The 18,093-nt window shown below is 43.1% G+C and overlaps 1 protein-coding gene across 1 annotated transcript in view; it reads right to left on the bottom strand.

Annotated features, from left to right (window-relative positions):
* cdh23 (cadherin-related 23) overlaps positions 1–18,093 on the bottom strand; it is a 306,429-nt gene that overhangs the window by 177,861 nt on the left and 110,475 nt on the right. Inside the window, exons 7-9 of the mRNA XM_084076986.1 lie at positions 16,254–16,448; positions 15,925–16,053; positions 7,741–7,819 (exon numbers count right to left, since the gene is read on the bottom strand). Of these exons, the coding sequence (XP_083933112.1) occupies positions 7,741–7,819; positions 15,925–16,053; positions 16,254–16,448 (403 nt within the window). The remainder of the gene's footprint in view (positions 1–7,740; positions 7,820–15,924; positions 16,054–16,253; positions 16,449–18,093) is intronic.

The raw sequence follows: 18,093 nt of genomic DNA, 5'->3' as shown, positions 1-18,093 counted from the left end.
CATTCAAAAGATTCAAGGAGATTTGGACCCCCTTCCTTGACTACTACAAGAGTTTACAGGTGCCACTTAACGAGGAGACCTGAGTGGATGGAGCACTAGGCGAGACAGCAGGGTTTCCCTTTCCCTCCTTTCCTTCCCTCCATTCTTCCTTTTCTTTTGCTTTCCTTTTCCTTTACTATTTTACTCAGACCTACCAACATTTGTGAGTTATACAAAACAAGATCATTGTTTCAACAACATATAAATGTATATTTTTCAATATTTTTCATGTAACAAGACATTTTACATGTCTTGTTACAGATTTGTATGCTTATGACAAAAGAAATAAAAAAAACTGTTAAAGAGAAATGAAAGGTACACAGTAAAATCCTTAATGTTAATGTAATGTAATGCAGTGTTAGAGTTACTGACTTACTGACTGTGCACTTTGGTTGGTGTTCCTATGTCATACATGGGAACCAGGAAAAGCTCTGTATCAAGGCCATTTACTGGCACTGACCGTGACTGGAACCATAGTAACACAGCAAAACAAGTAAGTGAGTCAGTAAATATCCGATTCCCTGAACATGCTGCTGCAAAATGAGACACCTGAACACCTGGCCAATTCTTCCGTTATCCTTTCGGTAATTCCTAATGGAGCAATTACCGGCATGAGTCTAAAGCTGTTGCCTGTCTTAACCCTTTAAGACCGGGAATGCATCTGTGTAACCACTTTAACCAATTATTTTATACTTTAGCTATTCAAAAATAGCAGATATACAAGCTTATAGATCTGCTATTTTTGAAAAAAAAACAAAAATCTTTGAATATATATAGTTTTAAAGCAAACATTTGTAACTAAAATCTTTGCTTCTGGGGGGTCCCTGGAACAACATATTTTGAGATGGGGGTCCGCGGCCAAATACATACAATTTTGGGGGTCCTTGACATGGAAAAGATATAGCAACAAAAAAAATTCTGAAAAAAATATTGTTGAGCAATTTGACAGTTACAAACGTTCGCTTAAAATAAAACGATATTCAAAGATTTGAACAAATGTTCAAGCTTTAAAAAAAATAGCAGATCTACAAGCTCATAGCGCGGCACTCGGTGCCGTGCTATTAGCTTGTTTATCTGCTATTTTTGAATAGCCAAAGTATAAAATAATGGCTATGGCTCAAATCTAAAATGGCACAGATGCGTTCCCGGTCTCAATGGGTTAAACAAGAAGTTTTATGCACATTTAAATCCACTATAATAACCATCACTTGGCATAATATTGCCCACAGCAAAATACGATAGGCTCAGGGAATGTAATGAGGCTTATATCAGGAGGATTACATCTCTGCTTTGATAACTGTACAGGAATTCCCTTCAGGTGAGCGTGTCTGATAAGATACAGTGCATTTGGTGCATAGTTCTAAGGTTGCATCTGGATGATATTAGAGTATAACCAGGGGAGGTCAAAACATAAAATAGCTATAATTATTACCGGAGCGCTGCCATGGATTCTATTCCTATCAGTGACTTCCCTGAGCTGAAAAAAATTGGCTTCTATTACTTATGGGTTTATCAGAGAAAACCCTGTTCTCTGTGATTTGACTTCAATTCAGAGTTTATTTTTAAGGTTCGTTTGGGGCATTCTGTGTTTATTAGTTTACAGTGGAAGGAAACAAGTAACAGTTTTAAATGTGATTCATACTTAGTTCTGCGCTGGTGTCACACACCAAAAATTTGCCGATCTACAATGCATCACGATATGGCGCGCTGTGAGCTTGTAGATCTTTATTTATTTTTTTACAGCGCGCAACCAAAGATATATCAGGCATTAGAGGTGAGGTAGTACACAGTTTATAATCCATGACATTGCATTTAGGTCGGTGACTATCTGGTGTGTTGACTATCAAGAGCAAGGTTTCTCAAAGTGGGTGCCGAGACACAAGTCAAGGGGTGCCACAGAATTTATCACTATCACTTCCGTTTAACCACTTTTAGACCCTCTATATTTAGTAAAACGGACCTGAGTTACTCTGTACTTGGTGAGTTCTTTTCCCATCTACACACCAAATCTCTTAGCCAAAAATAGCAGATCTACAAGCACAACACAAAATGTGTCGCAACGAGCTTGTAGATCTGCAATTTTTGGCTAATATTCCAACCGGAATAGGGATGCTGGGGATTGCTTACATGACAAAATGTATGGTGCTATAAAGTAACAATGAAATTCAGGGGTGCCGAAGATGAAAAGGTTATTTACGGGGGTGCCCTGAGCCAAAAAAGTTTGAGAACCACTGATCTAGAGCCACTGAAGTTCCCAACTCTTTTCTTCTCTCGTTTTCAAACACATTATCCAGGCTATCTGGATAATGTTCTGACCCTTCTAATCTTGGCTGTGATAGCAGTGTCAACTTCATAGAGTGCAGATAAATCATTACCACCATTCTGAGGACCTCTACATTATGTTATGCGGTACACACACATTTCCAGATGACCCTGCACATTAAACTTGGCACCATCTGGAAAGAGCCTGTTCTTTCTGTATAAAGTGGAGTTAGCAATGATACCAGGCAACAGGAAACTGAGAGGTATAAGTCCTTCCACTTTGGGATAAAGATATCAGGAATATTTTAACTTCAGAAGTCTAGATGGGCTGCAGATAAGTACCTTTGTGTTCAACCTTATACACACAACTATTAGTTGCATAATTTACCAACACAAAGTATCCCCAGATTCCCCGGGTCCATCTTAACTAGGATGATTTTCCTATTTGTCTCATCTGTTTAAGAAAGTGGGTAGCTGATATATTGCACTTTTACCTTAGCGCTAGGTATACTCTTAGATGCTTGTTTTAGAAAAGAATGCACTTAAGACTTCTGGTGATTAGTAGTTTTCTTGCCTACCTATGTTGAATGCACTTATTGTAAGTCGATTTGGATAAAAGCGTCTGCTAAATGACTGTAATGTAATGAAATGATCGCCTAGACTTTGGGTCATTTATGAACACTACAGTGTCAACTGATCAGTAATCAAACTGTTACATTCTCAAACTAAAGCAAATACACATGATTAAAATAATCTACATAGTCAATTATTTAAGGTTAAATACCCTACCAGGCCATCAGTGCAAGAAAAATAACAGTCTCTCAAAGCATGCTGGGAGGTAGAGTATGGAGACAGGGCACCTTCTGGGATGCCACAAGGTTTTCCTATTGCCTGCCGAGAACCACCACTAGTGGGCACAGACTAGTAGTTGCCAAAAAGGCCTCGTTCCAAATCAAAACTATCATTGATTCAGCGCTGTCCGTGGTGCTGAAAGTGCACATAATGCTTTCCATTTGGTGTCTGAAAAAGCCAACGTATTTCAATGTATTTTCTCTTTTAACTCTTTGACTGCCAATGACGAGATTTCTCGTCATATTTTGCTAAGGTGCAGACTGGGTAAATGCACCACTGGGTAAATGGTGCATTTATATAGCGCTTTTTATGCAATGCGCACACCGACGGCAGAGGAAACCATGCAAGGCACCATAGCCTGCTCATCGGGAGCAATTAGGGGTTCAGCGTCTTGCTCAAGGACACTTCGACACTAACTCTGGGGGAGCCCGGGATCTAACTGGGAACCTTGCGGTTTCTTTCCATCTGGCCGCTCTACCGGCCACTCTACCCCTGAGTCACTGGGTCCAGGCAAGGCACTAACTCCAAATGTGGGGCACGCAGGTTTCTTCATGACCCACCCCTTCCACCCCAACCCCAGCTAACTCTAACCAACACAAACAAACAATATCAACAGCAAAAACCCGAGGCAGAACGCTCGCAGCGGTGCTATCTCATGTACATATCAAATCCCAGATTAGCCCACTGATTGGAGGAGAGAGAGGAAATCCTCATCTCGGGGTCCCAGGATCATTAGCATAAATCACAGCTGCAATTAAAACCTCGTTTATCTTAATTACTGAGCTAATGAGACGCGTCCCGCAGGAGTAAGTCGTGCCCTCTGAGGACGGTCGGGGGAGAGGAGTAGGGAAAGCGGGCGAGGGAGGATGCTTTTATGCTACAGTCACACGCTCGTCTGCAAACAAGCACGCCCTCCAAGAGCGCGGTAGAGCACACGTCGCCATTCACCACGGGCATGCGTGTTCACACGTGTGCTCACACACACAAACACGCACACGTTTGTATTACTATACTTGTGAAGACATCAACATTTTAGGAAGCCGATTTTATGATTGATTTATACTTTTTTGGGGGCATTTTAACCGCAAGTCTAAAGCCGAAAAATAGTCGATCTACAAGCTCACAACGTGTCGCGCTGCGACATGTTGTGAGTTTGTAGATCGGCTATTTTTCTGTGTTTTGACTTCGCCGCACAACTAAGTATGAAATAGGGAAAAACCTACAACCCTGACCCCTAAACCTAACCTCTAAATGTCTAATCCTAAACCTAACCTCAAACGGGATCTTGTTCTAATTGTAAAGGTATCTCAAAAAATGTATTCAACCATAAAACAAACATTTTTCTCGCGAGGACCAGGACAATGGTCCTCACAACGTCTATTTCTCAAATTCTACTATACTTGTGGGGACGTTTGGTCCGCACAAGTATAGTAATACACACATGCACGTACGCACACACACACACACACACACACACACACACACACACACACACACACACACACACACACACACACATGCACACACACACACACACACACACACACACACACCCTCATGCAACAATCACACCCTCCCACCTTAATCTCCTGACACCGCATCATCCTTCATATTCCATTATCTATCAAACTTACTGTATAATGATTTTATCGAGCCTACAGGCTCCATCTCCATAAGGGCTTAGTGCAACGCTATAACTCTTGATTTCCAAACGATTGGGAGTACAACGCACCACCTAATTAATGTCTTTTTAATGCTTTTCTCCTCTGGAGCTTAGCTCGGGCCTTCAACTTGGCGAGCAACACATAACACGATGCAACATAACACGCCGCGACGCAACGCGACACGAGGGCGTCACAACATGGCTGTAAGTAAGACTGAGTAGGTGTGTAGGCAGAGAGGGAATTGGGCGTTTATGATGAACCCAACAAATTAATTGGGCTGGGCTGAGGTCTCTCCGTCCTCAGTGTGCGGTGATTAAGTATACACACACACACGCACACACATACAGTCACACATGCATCATGAAAACAGACACATGCACACTAGCTCGCTCACTTGCACGCACGCACGCATGCACGGACTCACACACCCACCCACCCACCCACACACACACATGTACAAAATGCACTGACACCCTTACACATAAATACTCCATGGACACACAGGGTCAAATTCCTTTACTCAGCGGTGAGGTCAGCCAGTGAGTCAGCAGATGGCCTAACAATGAATATCTTCATCACCAAGGCCTCCCAGCCTTGCCAGCCCATATCAACCTATGCCACGCCTTATCAGCCACCTGGCCTTGCTGGTCGTCTCTGCCTCTACAGGGGGCATGTGGAGTTTAAAGGTTAGCATCGGTAGACAAATGTAAGCCTACTAAAGAGCGTTTATTTCACTCTGTGTATAAATGTTAAAGTCCACAGAAAACCATGGATGGGTCCTCAGAGTTAAAGGCAGCGCTCTGAAGAACCTTCGGGATTAAATCTAAAGGATCGCTCGTCCTTCCAGGTCAAAAATCTAGATTGTTACGGCGAAGATAAACAACCGTTCAGGAGGATTGCAGCAGTTTGTAGGCTCTGACCACGAGTCATTATTTTTTCATGGCCTTCACATGCTTCACGGAAGTCGGGAGTGTGTGTTTCTATCCCTGTAGGCATTCGTTTTTTGAGAAAGGATGAAAGATGAGTACTGCAGGAGGGCTGTTTCTTTCCATAACCAGTAACTGTTCCAATATACTCTATGTTCGATATTTACAACAGCAACATCGTGTGAGACTGAGCAACTCGCTGAAGCACTACACCTTTTGCAAGTGCACCAGGCCTTGTTGTTTCCATCTGGGGAAATGTGTCACTATGAATGATAAATATGAGGGATGCCAAAATGAAAAGGCACATTTATAACATGCAAAGTGAATGTTGCAGCATACCATTGCCGTCCAGCACAACACAGACTTGTAGGCAGGTTACTGAAGGGAGAGCTAACGGTTCAAAGCCACTGGGAAAATGGGGGCTGGGGGAGAGTGTTGTGCGGATAATGCTGTATTCTCCCACAACGACTACCATTGGTGTGCCCTTGAGCAAAGTACTTAACCTTCAGCTGCTTCATTGGAGCTGCTCAGTGGCCGATAGTTGAAGCAGACTTGGGGGCTTCCAGGTGTGAATGTGTGCAGGCAACTGTTTGAATATGAAGCAGGGGGCTTGCTAAAGAGAAAGCATTCATAGTCAGCAATTCTTTGCTGGGTAAATAATAGATTATGAATAAATAAATAAAAAACTGCGGGGGAGCGCGGATTCCCTACTAATGGCGTATCAACATCATGGAACCTGTGATGACTTCTTCTTTTCACTTTATTTCTTTACTAGAGACGCTGTTGCCATTGACCAACATTAGTCCCAGCTGTCCAATGAATATACCGTTTTTTAATCTCATATTTTGTTTGTTTATTACCCAAAATCTAACTGATGTTGTTGTAAAAATATGACTAAAGCCCCTTGAGAAACAATCCTGCCAGCAGTTGTAAACATAATTAAACGATAACACATTTTCTTCTGAAAATAAATGATGTCATTTAATACCTGATGCGATCAGAGAATCAATGAATTCTCATCATGTAAGTTGGATCAGTTGATGAGGTCTTTGCGGTACAAACTCAGAAAGATTCCTCCAATATTAATTGTGATTAATCGCTATGTTCCCCAAAGATGCAAGTACTTTTAGAGTGAAGATTATGCCTATGATAAAAGAAAAAACAACATACACAACAGAGGGTAATCTTCTTCGCTGACTTCATACGTCATTGAACTCGCCTGTTAAAGATCTCTGCAGCACTGTTTTTAGAAAAAAATCTGGGGTCGATCGAAGCTAATTGTAGCCAGTCGGTATAGAATAAAAAAAAATCTGTATCATACATGTTTAGTACATGACTCCAGGAATCATGTGCAGTGGTTAGTGTGAGTTCTGGACAAAATCTGTAGGACTAGTAGCAAAAAGTGTGTTTTGAAGAAAATGCAACTCCTGCACACATGTACTGTATGGGTGAAAACGTAATCTCCGTCCTCCGCCTTTGGCTGGCAGAGATACTGAATAAACAAACATTTTCTACTAATTGCTGATCAAATGATACATCTGAAGCTGAAAACAATTACATCACTCCTAACATTAATATTCCACAATTAAACCAAATTAAATGGTAGTTGCAGAAAGAGATATTTTTAATATATTGCATGATCAAATGTATATGTACTGTAAGACGCAATCTTTCACAATACACAAAAAAGCATTGGTGGAGAAGAAAATTAAATCACCTTTTAAAGAACATATAATTAGCTATTTTTAGCTATTTGCTATCATTCAAGCCAATTTGTGAGTGATAATACTGAATGACAACCTGACTTCTGCCCAATTGCCCTGCACAATCATTTACCGCTGCTTACAGACAAGGCCTATTCTACATTGTATAGCCAGTGGTCTCAGCAGCCATTGATTGCTGAGCCTGATGACACTTGTCTGTTATTGCTGTGGGATTATGATGAGTAGTTATTGATCACGTTAGCCCAATGTGCTTATTGATTATGTGACACAGACCTGAGATGATGGTGTAGCCGATGCCTCTTGGCCGGCCAAGATCCTGGTCAATGGCTCTTATCTTCCGCACCTCGAATCCCTGTAAACATGCAAACACACACACACACACACACACACACACACACACACACACACACACACACACACACACACACACACACACACACACACACACACACACACACACACACACACACACACACACACAGAAACACACACATTACCTTATTATCTGTATTATTAAAGGTCAACATACTTGTACACTGCAGTGCATACTGTACAAACGTAAACGATGGACTTCTCATTTGATAATCTTGCTGCCAAAAAAAGCTTCCGAGCTTTAAAAGAATATTTTAATGTCGTCAACACCTTTGTAAAAATACATTTCTGTATGTCTAGGCACGAGTAGAAGCCCAGACTGCTGTATATAGACAATCTTTGTTTTCGTTTTAGTTAGAAACTTCTGACACAACCCCCCACTAACCCCAGAGCCCAGATGAAACGAGGCAAGTTAAGAGTACTCCATCACCAAAGAAACTTCCAATATCCCACAGAATGTCTGCACTTAAAAAAGGTGGAAAATGGCAGTCGTCACAAAAGAACAAACAGCATTGCACTAGGCGAGCCACACAAATGGTCTCTCCCTTTTTTGTTGCTCTGGAATGGGTCATTAGCCGTTAATAGTGGTTTATTTCTCCTTATTGTTTTTAAATTTCTCCAGCTCAGGCAGCTGAGTGTGCAACTAAACAAATGCTATAGTGGGGAAAAAAACAGTGAGCGGAGAGACAAAGAGAAAGGGAGAGGGGGGGGGGGGGGGTGGGGGAAGTGAGACAGAGAAAGAAATAAAGAAGGCTATTTGAGAAGTCTTTCATCCGCGGAGCTTGCTTGGACTCTGTGCCTCAATCAGACACGGTAGTGATGCTTAAAAATCTCTGTACTGCATAGAGGGACGGCAAAGAGACTCTACTTGCTTCCCATTTCTCTCTCTCTCTCTCTCTCTCTCTCTCCGTTTAGTCCTCCGTGGGTCCCCTCCCTCCCTCCCTTCCCTATCTGCCTCCCATTGATCCTGCAAATTGTGTCTGAATTGTGTTTATGCTCCATTTCTGCCAAAGCATCTCCTGTCATTGACCAATTACAGCAGAATCAATTACAGGCCTTTTAGAGGGAGTGAATCACACTGATCACTGGCTGAGACAGAAGACGCACATAGACAACCACTCACACCCACACACAGAGGCAGAGAGAGAGAGAGCGGAGAGATGAATACAGAGAGAAAGACCCATACAAAGAGTGCTGAGTTACACAGAACAGGGAGGGAGAGAGAGAGAGAGAGAGAGCGAGGCTACATGAATGAAGGTGAGGTGAGGAACAGGGGGAGATAGGAGAATGACGAGATGTGATGCTGAAGTGAAATGAGCAGTATTATCCAGCTGTCCACTCGGGTGGAATATGTTCAATCAAGCAACACACAGCCCCGCACGCGTGCACACACGCACCCACCCAAGGCAGGCACCCTCGTCCTTTCAACTGTAACTGTACATTTATCATGTCTCTCTTTCTCTCGCTCTCTGCCATTTGAGCTTATTGGTTTGACAGGCAAATTGTGATTGTCCCAGTGAGGGTTTAAATGTCTGTCCAAACAGCGTGGATGTGACATCTGATGCTCTGTTTACCGGCGGGAGCAACAACAGTTTAGCCCCCCAATGCTTGGAAAACTCCATCTTCACATATCTCTCTCTCTCTCTCTCTCTCTCTCTCTCTCTCTCTCTCTCTCTCTCTCTCACACACGGTGCTTCTAGCACGGGATGCTTCCATCTTGCTCATGCACAGGTCGAGTACTTATACCAAGAAAGTCACTTGTAATCTGAGTATAAGACCGTCCATCATATGTAATCTGTTCCTTCTTCTTCCTGTGATTGTGGCCTAACGACAGTAGGTCAACGTTACTTTGTTGTTAAACGGCTACATCACTTTCCACCTCCAATTTCCACATCTTTTCTGCACGCTACTGTCAGCAGTGATCTTGCTGTTTTGCAGTGTGGTCAGCAACTTGAACACCACAGGCTAAAATGGCCTAAAATAGCCGGAGTATGGCTGAAAGGAGTCGCACCCCACAGCCCTCACAGTAAAGCCTAACAATGGGGAATCCAGTCATTAAAAATCCCATACTTCCGTCAGTGCTGGTCCTCGCCCAGTGGATAGCATGATGATGGGAACCCAGACCCCGAAAGGGAGAGTTCAGTCTGATAACAGCACACGGTCTAATGCATTCTTGTGTTATCAGGGACAATTTACTAGGGGAAGCTCCAGAGAAAACACAATGAGAGAAGCGAGGTTGGTGGACTTTGCATATTGTGCCGAAGAAAGGCTTGATCATGCATCACAGAGATGAGGACTCATTCATCATCTCATCTGCATGGGACTAATGCTGAGTTATTGGGCACGTAAGGGGTCACAGGGTCCACGTACTGTATGGTCCACCATCACACTGAGAGGATCCCAGTCACAACCATCAAGGTCAAATAGTCACGTCAAATTCTATTATAGTCCAACATCACAAATGCTAACCAATGCAGCACCAGCTCAGGAAGCAGAGAAGTTCATCACAAATGCTAACCAATGCAGCACCAGCTAAGGAAGCAGAGAAGTTCTATGAGGACCTTACAACAGCAGGATGTCCCGGCTTGGACCAGAGGTAGAAATACCATGACACCACTAACCGCAATGCTGAATATCTATAGCAGTATGCTCTACTTATGGAACATGAGCTACTGTCTTCAAACACCCGGTTCCAGAAAATAATGGGCATTGTGATATGGACGCAGGAGGAGGAATTCCGTGTGTGTGTGTGTGTGTGTGTGTGTGTGTGTATTCGAACAAATGATAAATGACCTGTGACAGGAGTATGTGTTCGATATGCCTCCACGTGTAAATGTCATGGACCTTGAGGACAGTTGACACTCATTCTGTCACTTTAACCCAGGGCTTATCACCACCAAACACCACCCGATGGAAATGACAGCCTGTTAAAATACCACACACTGATACAGCAGTACTAATCTCTCTGTGTGTGTTTGTGTGTGTGTGTGTGTGTGTGTGTGTGTGTGTGTGTGTGTGTGTGTGTGTGTGTGTGTGTGTGTGTGTGTGAGAGAATTTGGAAAATGTGTAAAAATGTACGCTCAAAGTTAACCCTCTGGATTTTACTTTGTAGGCTAGGGCTGGGCGATCTAAAACGACCTCAACAAGGGATTGCGATAACATTGACGTCGATATCAATGATAAACTTTGGAAATTAATACTTGATATGGATAGATCTAACAGCCTATCACACGTGCCAATCAGACTGTATTTTTTGGCTTGTACGTTAAAAATGGAACAGAGGGACATGAATCAAGAGTGAACGTGAACTCGCATTATCCTCCAAAGGTGTGGAAATTGTTGTCAAAAGGGTCACGCTATGTCCATTATAGAGAAGTGTTTTTATTTTATTTTATTGATTGAATACTTAACAGTTTGCAAAAAGTACAGTGGTACGATTATACAATGGTGCTAAAAGGATAACACACAAACAGCCGTAAGGGCTTGTTTCCATTGTGGTCCTGTACAGTAGGTCCTGGGTAGGATATCTCAAACGTGATACAGCACACTGAGCACAGATTATGCCTTCAGTCAGTGTAAACCAAGAAAGAAAATGCAACAAATCTTTTCCATGACCTTAAAATATACTATCCCAAGTTAACGTCATCCTGCCAAAAGTTTTGTCCAGCGTGCGCCAGCGGGGCACAGCGGGCCAAAACAACAATTTATCACGTCATCTTTTGCAGCCATTGCCCCATATGGAAAGCAATCGAAAAGGAGCAAAGATATAACAAGCACAGTTATTTACTTTATAGTGAAGACATGATGCCCCTGAGCAAAGTGAAGAAAGACGGATTAAATTGCTGGAATTGATTAAAGTGCTGGACACCGGGCACGAACTCCAAGGCATAAGAATACTTCTCATCCTTACGAAGAGTGCTGTGGAAAGCTGCAAATACATTTAGTTTTTTAGTTGACTGTAAAAAAAAGTCTCCTGCAAGGTCCCTGATTCTCTCTCCCTCACCACTCCACTTCTAGTGTTGTGAAGTTAAAGGTTTATATTTAGATAATATTAAATATATTATTTCATCACACAATGTATTCTAAACCAGGGGTTCCCAAAGTAGGGGTCGCGACCCCACTTGGGGTCGCGGGAGACTGACGTGGGGTCACGAAATTATTTTGGGTCATTAAAAAAAAAAATTAAAAAAAGTTTTTTTTTTAATTTTTTTTTACTTTAAATTCAACACAATGGATGAAATACCATCTAAAATGATCACAAATGGTACATTTTACCATTTTAACACATTACAAATGCACACCGAACGTGCAAGTTTATGTGCATAAATGACCTCCAGGTTTAGGTGGGGGAGTCAATTTCCGCCTTATTTTGGGGTCGCGGGCTGAAAAGTTTGGGAACCCATGTTCTAAACCATGCCAAGTTTGCACAGTTAATGTTTACATTATGTTATTTATGTTAATAAACTATATTCTATAATTTCACTACCCTCTGGTTTCTTCAGGCTTCAGTTATTATCAGGATACTCTTCAAACTAAGTAAGGTCAGAGTGGTTCATTGGCAGTATCAGCCAAGCAACAAGGGTGTCTATACGATGTATAATGTACTAGACCCCTGGCAGATGGATTACTTAGATGGAGCACAACACCTACCATCAGCTCCCAGTAATTACCACACATCTTAGTTACCCAAGTCGTGGTACTCATACGCTGAGTTGGCGGTGCCCGGGATTGAACGAAGAACCTTGTGGTCAAAAGAAGAGTTCTCTACTCTCCACCAAATTAACTACCCAGACATCATATATATCGAATCAAAAATTGTGTTTTTATATATGTTACGCCCCCGATTCAAACCCCTGTCTCCGGTGTGGAAAGGCAACATCTTAACCGCTAGACTAAAGGCAATCCCTTATAATACAGGGGAGATATTAGACTTTTTAGCTCATCACGCTGAGGCTGTGAGCCACTCTGCTACATATAGATATTTGATATTGATCAATATGCAATATTGCCGTATGGACCAGCGTTGTTGTTATCTTCGTCTATCTATAATACGGCCCAGTACAGTTCCAGTACTGGCACAGAACAGACTCTTACCATACCTGTACAACTCTTTCCATCTCCCACTCGCTCTACTGTATGTTACCCCCCCCCCCCCCCTGCTGTGACCTTCCTGGTGACAGTTGATGAATCGGGAGTCAGGGGGACACCAGGCGTCGACTCCGTCATGCCCCGTTAATATGCATGCAAATGTAGCACTTGACATTTCACTACGACACAACGGTGCAAGGAGGAGAGGAGAGGAGAGGAGAGGAGAGGAGAGGAGAGGATGATCGGAAGAGAGGATGAAAGAGAAGGCGGGTGTGGGAAGGACTAGCAGAGGTAAGGGAAGAAAGAAATGAAAGGAAGAGGAGATGCGAGGTAAGCGTATGGTTGGGAAATGGGGAAGCGGGGGGGGGGGGGGGGGGGTGAAGGAGGGCGAGAATGAAAAAAAAAAGGATGAATGGAGTGAATGATATGAGCGAATAGAAGTGAGGATGCCTTATTGCCGCTGTGTGTGAAGAAGACGTGACATTACCCACCTGGGGGTATGGGGTGTCTATTAACATGATGTTGTACATATACTGCCTGACAGGAAAAAAAGCTCAGTATAGAAACGCTGCATGCTAGCAATAGAAAAATAAGCCTTCATAATTTTCTACACGCCCATGTTGCAAGCCGAAAACAACCGATGTACAAGTTCACAATGCATCGCAAATCGTGTTGTGAGCTTGGTAGATCTGCTGTTTTTGACGCAGGACACGGGCACGCAACCAAAGTATAAAGAAGGCCTAAGGTTTCACACACAGCAAAATTCTGAGCCTTAAATTTACATGTATTTTACTGTGCATACGCAAGCACATAATACAGCGCATACTGTACAGTATATTCATTATTTCATCATCATATTTAGTTTTTCTTATTTCTTTATTTATCATTCATTTTTAACACACACACACACACACACACACACACACACACACACACACACACACACACACACACACACACACACAGATGATAAATCCTGGCCTCAGTGACCTTTGCTGTAAGCCTTACCCCCCCAGCAATGGGACTGTAAATCTCCCCCAGTAATTTAATTGTCCTGACGCCGGTGTAGGGACCTGAGGCTGCGTTTGGGACGCAGAACAAAAAAAAAAGAGGGGGAAAAGAACAGGGCCTCAGAGGGACAGAGAGCCTGAGCATTGTAGAGGGGCCGTGCTGGGACCCGCAGGACAAATGTGGGGAGACGAGCCATCCTCCGATAGCAATAACTCATACCTTCACTTTAACTGTGTTTCCATCGCCCTTAGTCCAAACACCCCACCCCCAGAATAACAAAAGAAAACTGCAAACGCAGAGATGGAAGAGCGGCAAGATGAGCGATGAGATGAAGAAGTGAAGAATGACTCGGGGAGGGGAGGAGAGGCGAGGCGAGGCAAGGCAGGAAAGGGGTCTGACGGTTGTAGAAATGGACAGAGCAGAAAATAAACGAGAAACATCGACAACTGTTGCTACGGTGCCCTTGATAAAAGCATTCCAGGTCCTAAATGCCCCCATGGTGCCACTCAGCAGCCAGCGCTCCAAGACTGTAGTGAAGAGTGTGTCGAACAAACCACCCCCCTGGTCCCTCGCCGCAAATAAAAATACACTTACAAAAAAACACTTCAGGTTAAGTGTGACTTGAGGAATCACAGTGGAGCCAGATGGAGGAAAGGCTACAATATATATGTATTAGATGTTTTTATTCTCAATAGGCGGTGCGCAAAATGTATAGTAGTAATATTTGCAGATTGGATAATTACTAAATAACAACAATAATCATAATATATTCTATTCAACATATTTTATATCTTACAATAAATACGCAAAATCTCTGTATGTCTGTCCGTTCGTCGTTCACGTATCTCGAGAACCGTCAGACCCACCGACTTCAAGCGCGGTGCGCACGTCAGCGGCGATCAGGCATATATGAAGATCCGGTTGAAGGAACCGCAGATCCGACAGCTATGCCCATATATGGTCATATGGGACTGACCAACTTCAAACAAGACAATGTTTCCCACCTGTATAGTAAATGTTACAATGAGAGCAACTGTGGCTGGTCATTGGCTCATTCTTTGTCTCTCTGCTCAACAGCACACTGTTATCAACATAACTGATAAAAAGACCACGTTGACCAACATGACAGACTATCATTACGCTGATGGCAAAATGGAGATAAAAATCACACCCAGTGTGAAGTGAGCGGTGTTATTTAAGGTCATCACAGTGATGGAAACGCACTTAAAAAATAAAGTCATTTTTTTTAAGTGCGTGGTGGTATTTATAGGTTATGAATTTCATCATGCGTCTCGCTAGCCAATCACAATACTGAGCAAAGGGTCTGAATACTTATCAGCCAATCACAGTACAGCGAAAGACAAATTTTCACGACGGATGGGTCATGGGTCCCAACCCCACTTATAGGAGCAGCTACACCGCTCAAAAACAGTAGACCACTCTGATAGGAGGTCCTAGAACAAAACATTTACTGTTTTGTGGAATTGATTAAATGACACAAATAACTATATAGAACAGGAAGAATAACATATTACACAACCTTGTCTCAAAGAATTGCACAACAGTAGCCTAGACGAGGCTACATCATATAGGCTCCCGATCTGACGCTATGAACCGAAAGTTATTGATACTGTATCGTCAATACCACTCCCCTACTTAAAAGTTTAAAAGGTTCAAATTATGTTATTGGCGTTCAACAGCAGAACATCTGATCATGAGTATAGGTTTTTAAAAATGTAAAATAGCAAAAAGCTCTCCCTCCTTACAAATCCCAATTTAGCCAAAGGCTATATTTCTATAAAGTAGATGCTGTGGGGCAGGAGGGGGGAAAAGAGAGAGAGAGAGAGAGAGAGAGAGAGAGAGTGTGAGTGAGTGACTGACTGACTGAGTGACTGAGTGTGTGTGTGCGTGCGTGCGTGCGTGCGTGCGTGCGTGAGTGAGTGAGTGAGTGAGTGAGTGAGTGAGTTCACACAGGGCCTTACTGACCGGTGGTGCGTTCTCCACTATGTTGGTGCTGTAGGGCAGGTTGGTGAAGATGGGGTCCATATCCTGGACATCAGTGATGGTGATGGCCAGGTTGGCCAGTCGGGAGAGAGGCCTCACCTTGTCCTGATCCTGATGTAAACACATTATAAACGCATGTGTTATTATCACTGCTTTAAACACTCATTAAACTGATCTACAACTGTATTGATCTTGATGTTAGCGCTTGTCATTATCTCTGTGTGTGTGTGTGTGTGTGTGTGTGTGTGTGTGTGTGTGTGTGTGCACGCGCGTGTGTGTGCGTGTTTGCGTGTGCGTGTGCATGTGCAGACCGTGGCATTGACAGTGAGCTGGTAAGCTGAGGTGGTCTCAAAGTCCAGTGACTTGGTGACGGTGACGGTGCCCCTGGCCCCGTCGATGGCGAAGAAGGAAGACGGGGGTTGAAAGGAGAAGAGCACGCTGCCTCCGGTGCCCTGGTCTGGGTCTGTGGCGTTCACCATGAACACTGACGTACCCACCGCCGTGTCCTGAAACACACACACACGCACGCACACACACACACACACACAGGCATTAATGATATGAATATTAAACAGAACTAACGCAAGTGTCCCAATTCTTGCCCGAAAACCCTAGAATAGAGCCCCTGGGGGACTCCTATCAACGAAGGGGTTTAAAGGACTAGTTCACCCCAAAAACTGACTTATTTTCTATCAATTACACACCCCATGAAGCCTTGAATTCATGTGAGATTTGTTTTTGTCTTTGTCGCATTCCTAAAGCCAATAATTTGACTCCAAAGAGTCTCCTAATGAGTCTCCCATTGACCGATGACCCGGTCATCAAATCGTTGGCTCAGGAATCCGACAAAAACAAAAACACATCTCCACGAATTCAAGGCTTCATGGGGTGTGTAATAGATTAGAAAATAAGTCATGTTTGGGGTGAACTAACTACTCCTTTAAGGGCTTATATAGGCAGTTATAACAATGTTTCTCCTCCAGTAAAAGGGAACTGAGACATGTGTAAAACAATCTGATGTGCTTCAGAAGGGACTGATCCCTTGACCTTTATAGTATAGTTCATACTAAAGCAGTAATTGAACAACAGCAGTAGGACCATCAGATGTAATCACTATATCTGGGCATGGAGAGTATTATCCTGACAGGCTGCATCACTGTCTGGAACGGATGCTCCACTCTTGCCCTTAACCCACTCAATCCGGGAATGCATATATATACTGTGTCATTTTAGATTTTTTTGGCTATAACCATTATTTTATACTTTGGGCTATTCAACAATTTGTTGTGCAAATCTTTGAGTATATACATGTTTGAAGCGTTTTGAAGCGTTAACATTTTTAACTCAAATCTTTGCTTCTGGGGATTCTACAAATGTCTTCTAAATCCTAACAGCTTTTCTTCTTTAAACCTATGTTGCTATAACATCAGTCATATATATATATTCAAAGATTGGCACACATTTTCACAATTTTTCAAAAAATAGCAGATCTACTAAGCTTGATCTGCTATTTTTGAATAGCCCAAAGTATAAAATAATGGTTTTAAAGTGGGTTACACACAGATGCGTTTCCCGGTTTGAACCGGTTAAGGCTCTACAGGGACTAGGTTAAAACAGCACAGCACTTCGGCAGGACTTGAGCTGCCAGCCATGCAGAACCCTCTTACACCCAGGGGAGCCCTATGAAGAGAGATCTTCCAAGGATCCCGGTCACCCCAGCAGTGGACCGCAGAGCTCTCCCCCTCGGCTACCATCTGGCAAACGGTATAAACCGGAGCATCAGGTCATGATCTAAACAGGCTCAGGGACAGTTTCATATCCGCAGGCTGGATAGACTCTTGAACTTGACAGTGACAGAACCGTATACAGACTGCGACACTCTCATGATCCCCATTCATGATCCTATACATACTGGCACACGTACCACGTGTACAGTATGTGCATGTGGTCAGGGACGTCACAGGCTCTCAGAAGGTGGGGGGGATGGACTTTCGGTGGACTATACCCCTTATCTTACACTTTGGCTATTCAAAAATAGCAGATATACAGGCTCATAGCTCGGCACCGAGTGCCGCGCTATGAGCTTGTAGATCTGCTATTTTTGAAAAAGCGTGAAAAATATTTGTAACTGTCAAATGTAAACAAATTCTG

This window comes from Gymnoscopelus microlampas (assembly GCF_963454915.1).
Source record: "Gymnoscopelus microlampas genome assembly, chromosome: 13".
In the NCBI taxonomy this organism is placed as follows: domain Eukaryota; kingdom Metazoa; phylum Chordata; class Actinopteri; order Myctophiformes; family Myctophidae; genus Gymnoscopelus; species Gymnoscopelus microlampas.
The sequence above is the reverse complement of the archived record's forward strand: the minus strand, read 5'-3'. Positions and strand labels throughout refer to the sequence as shown.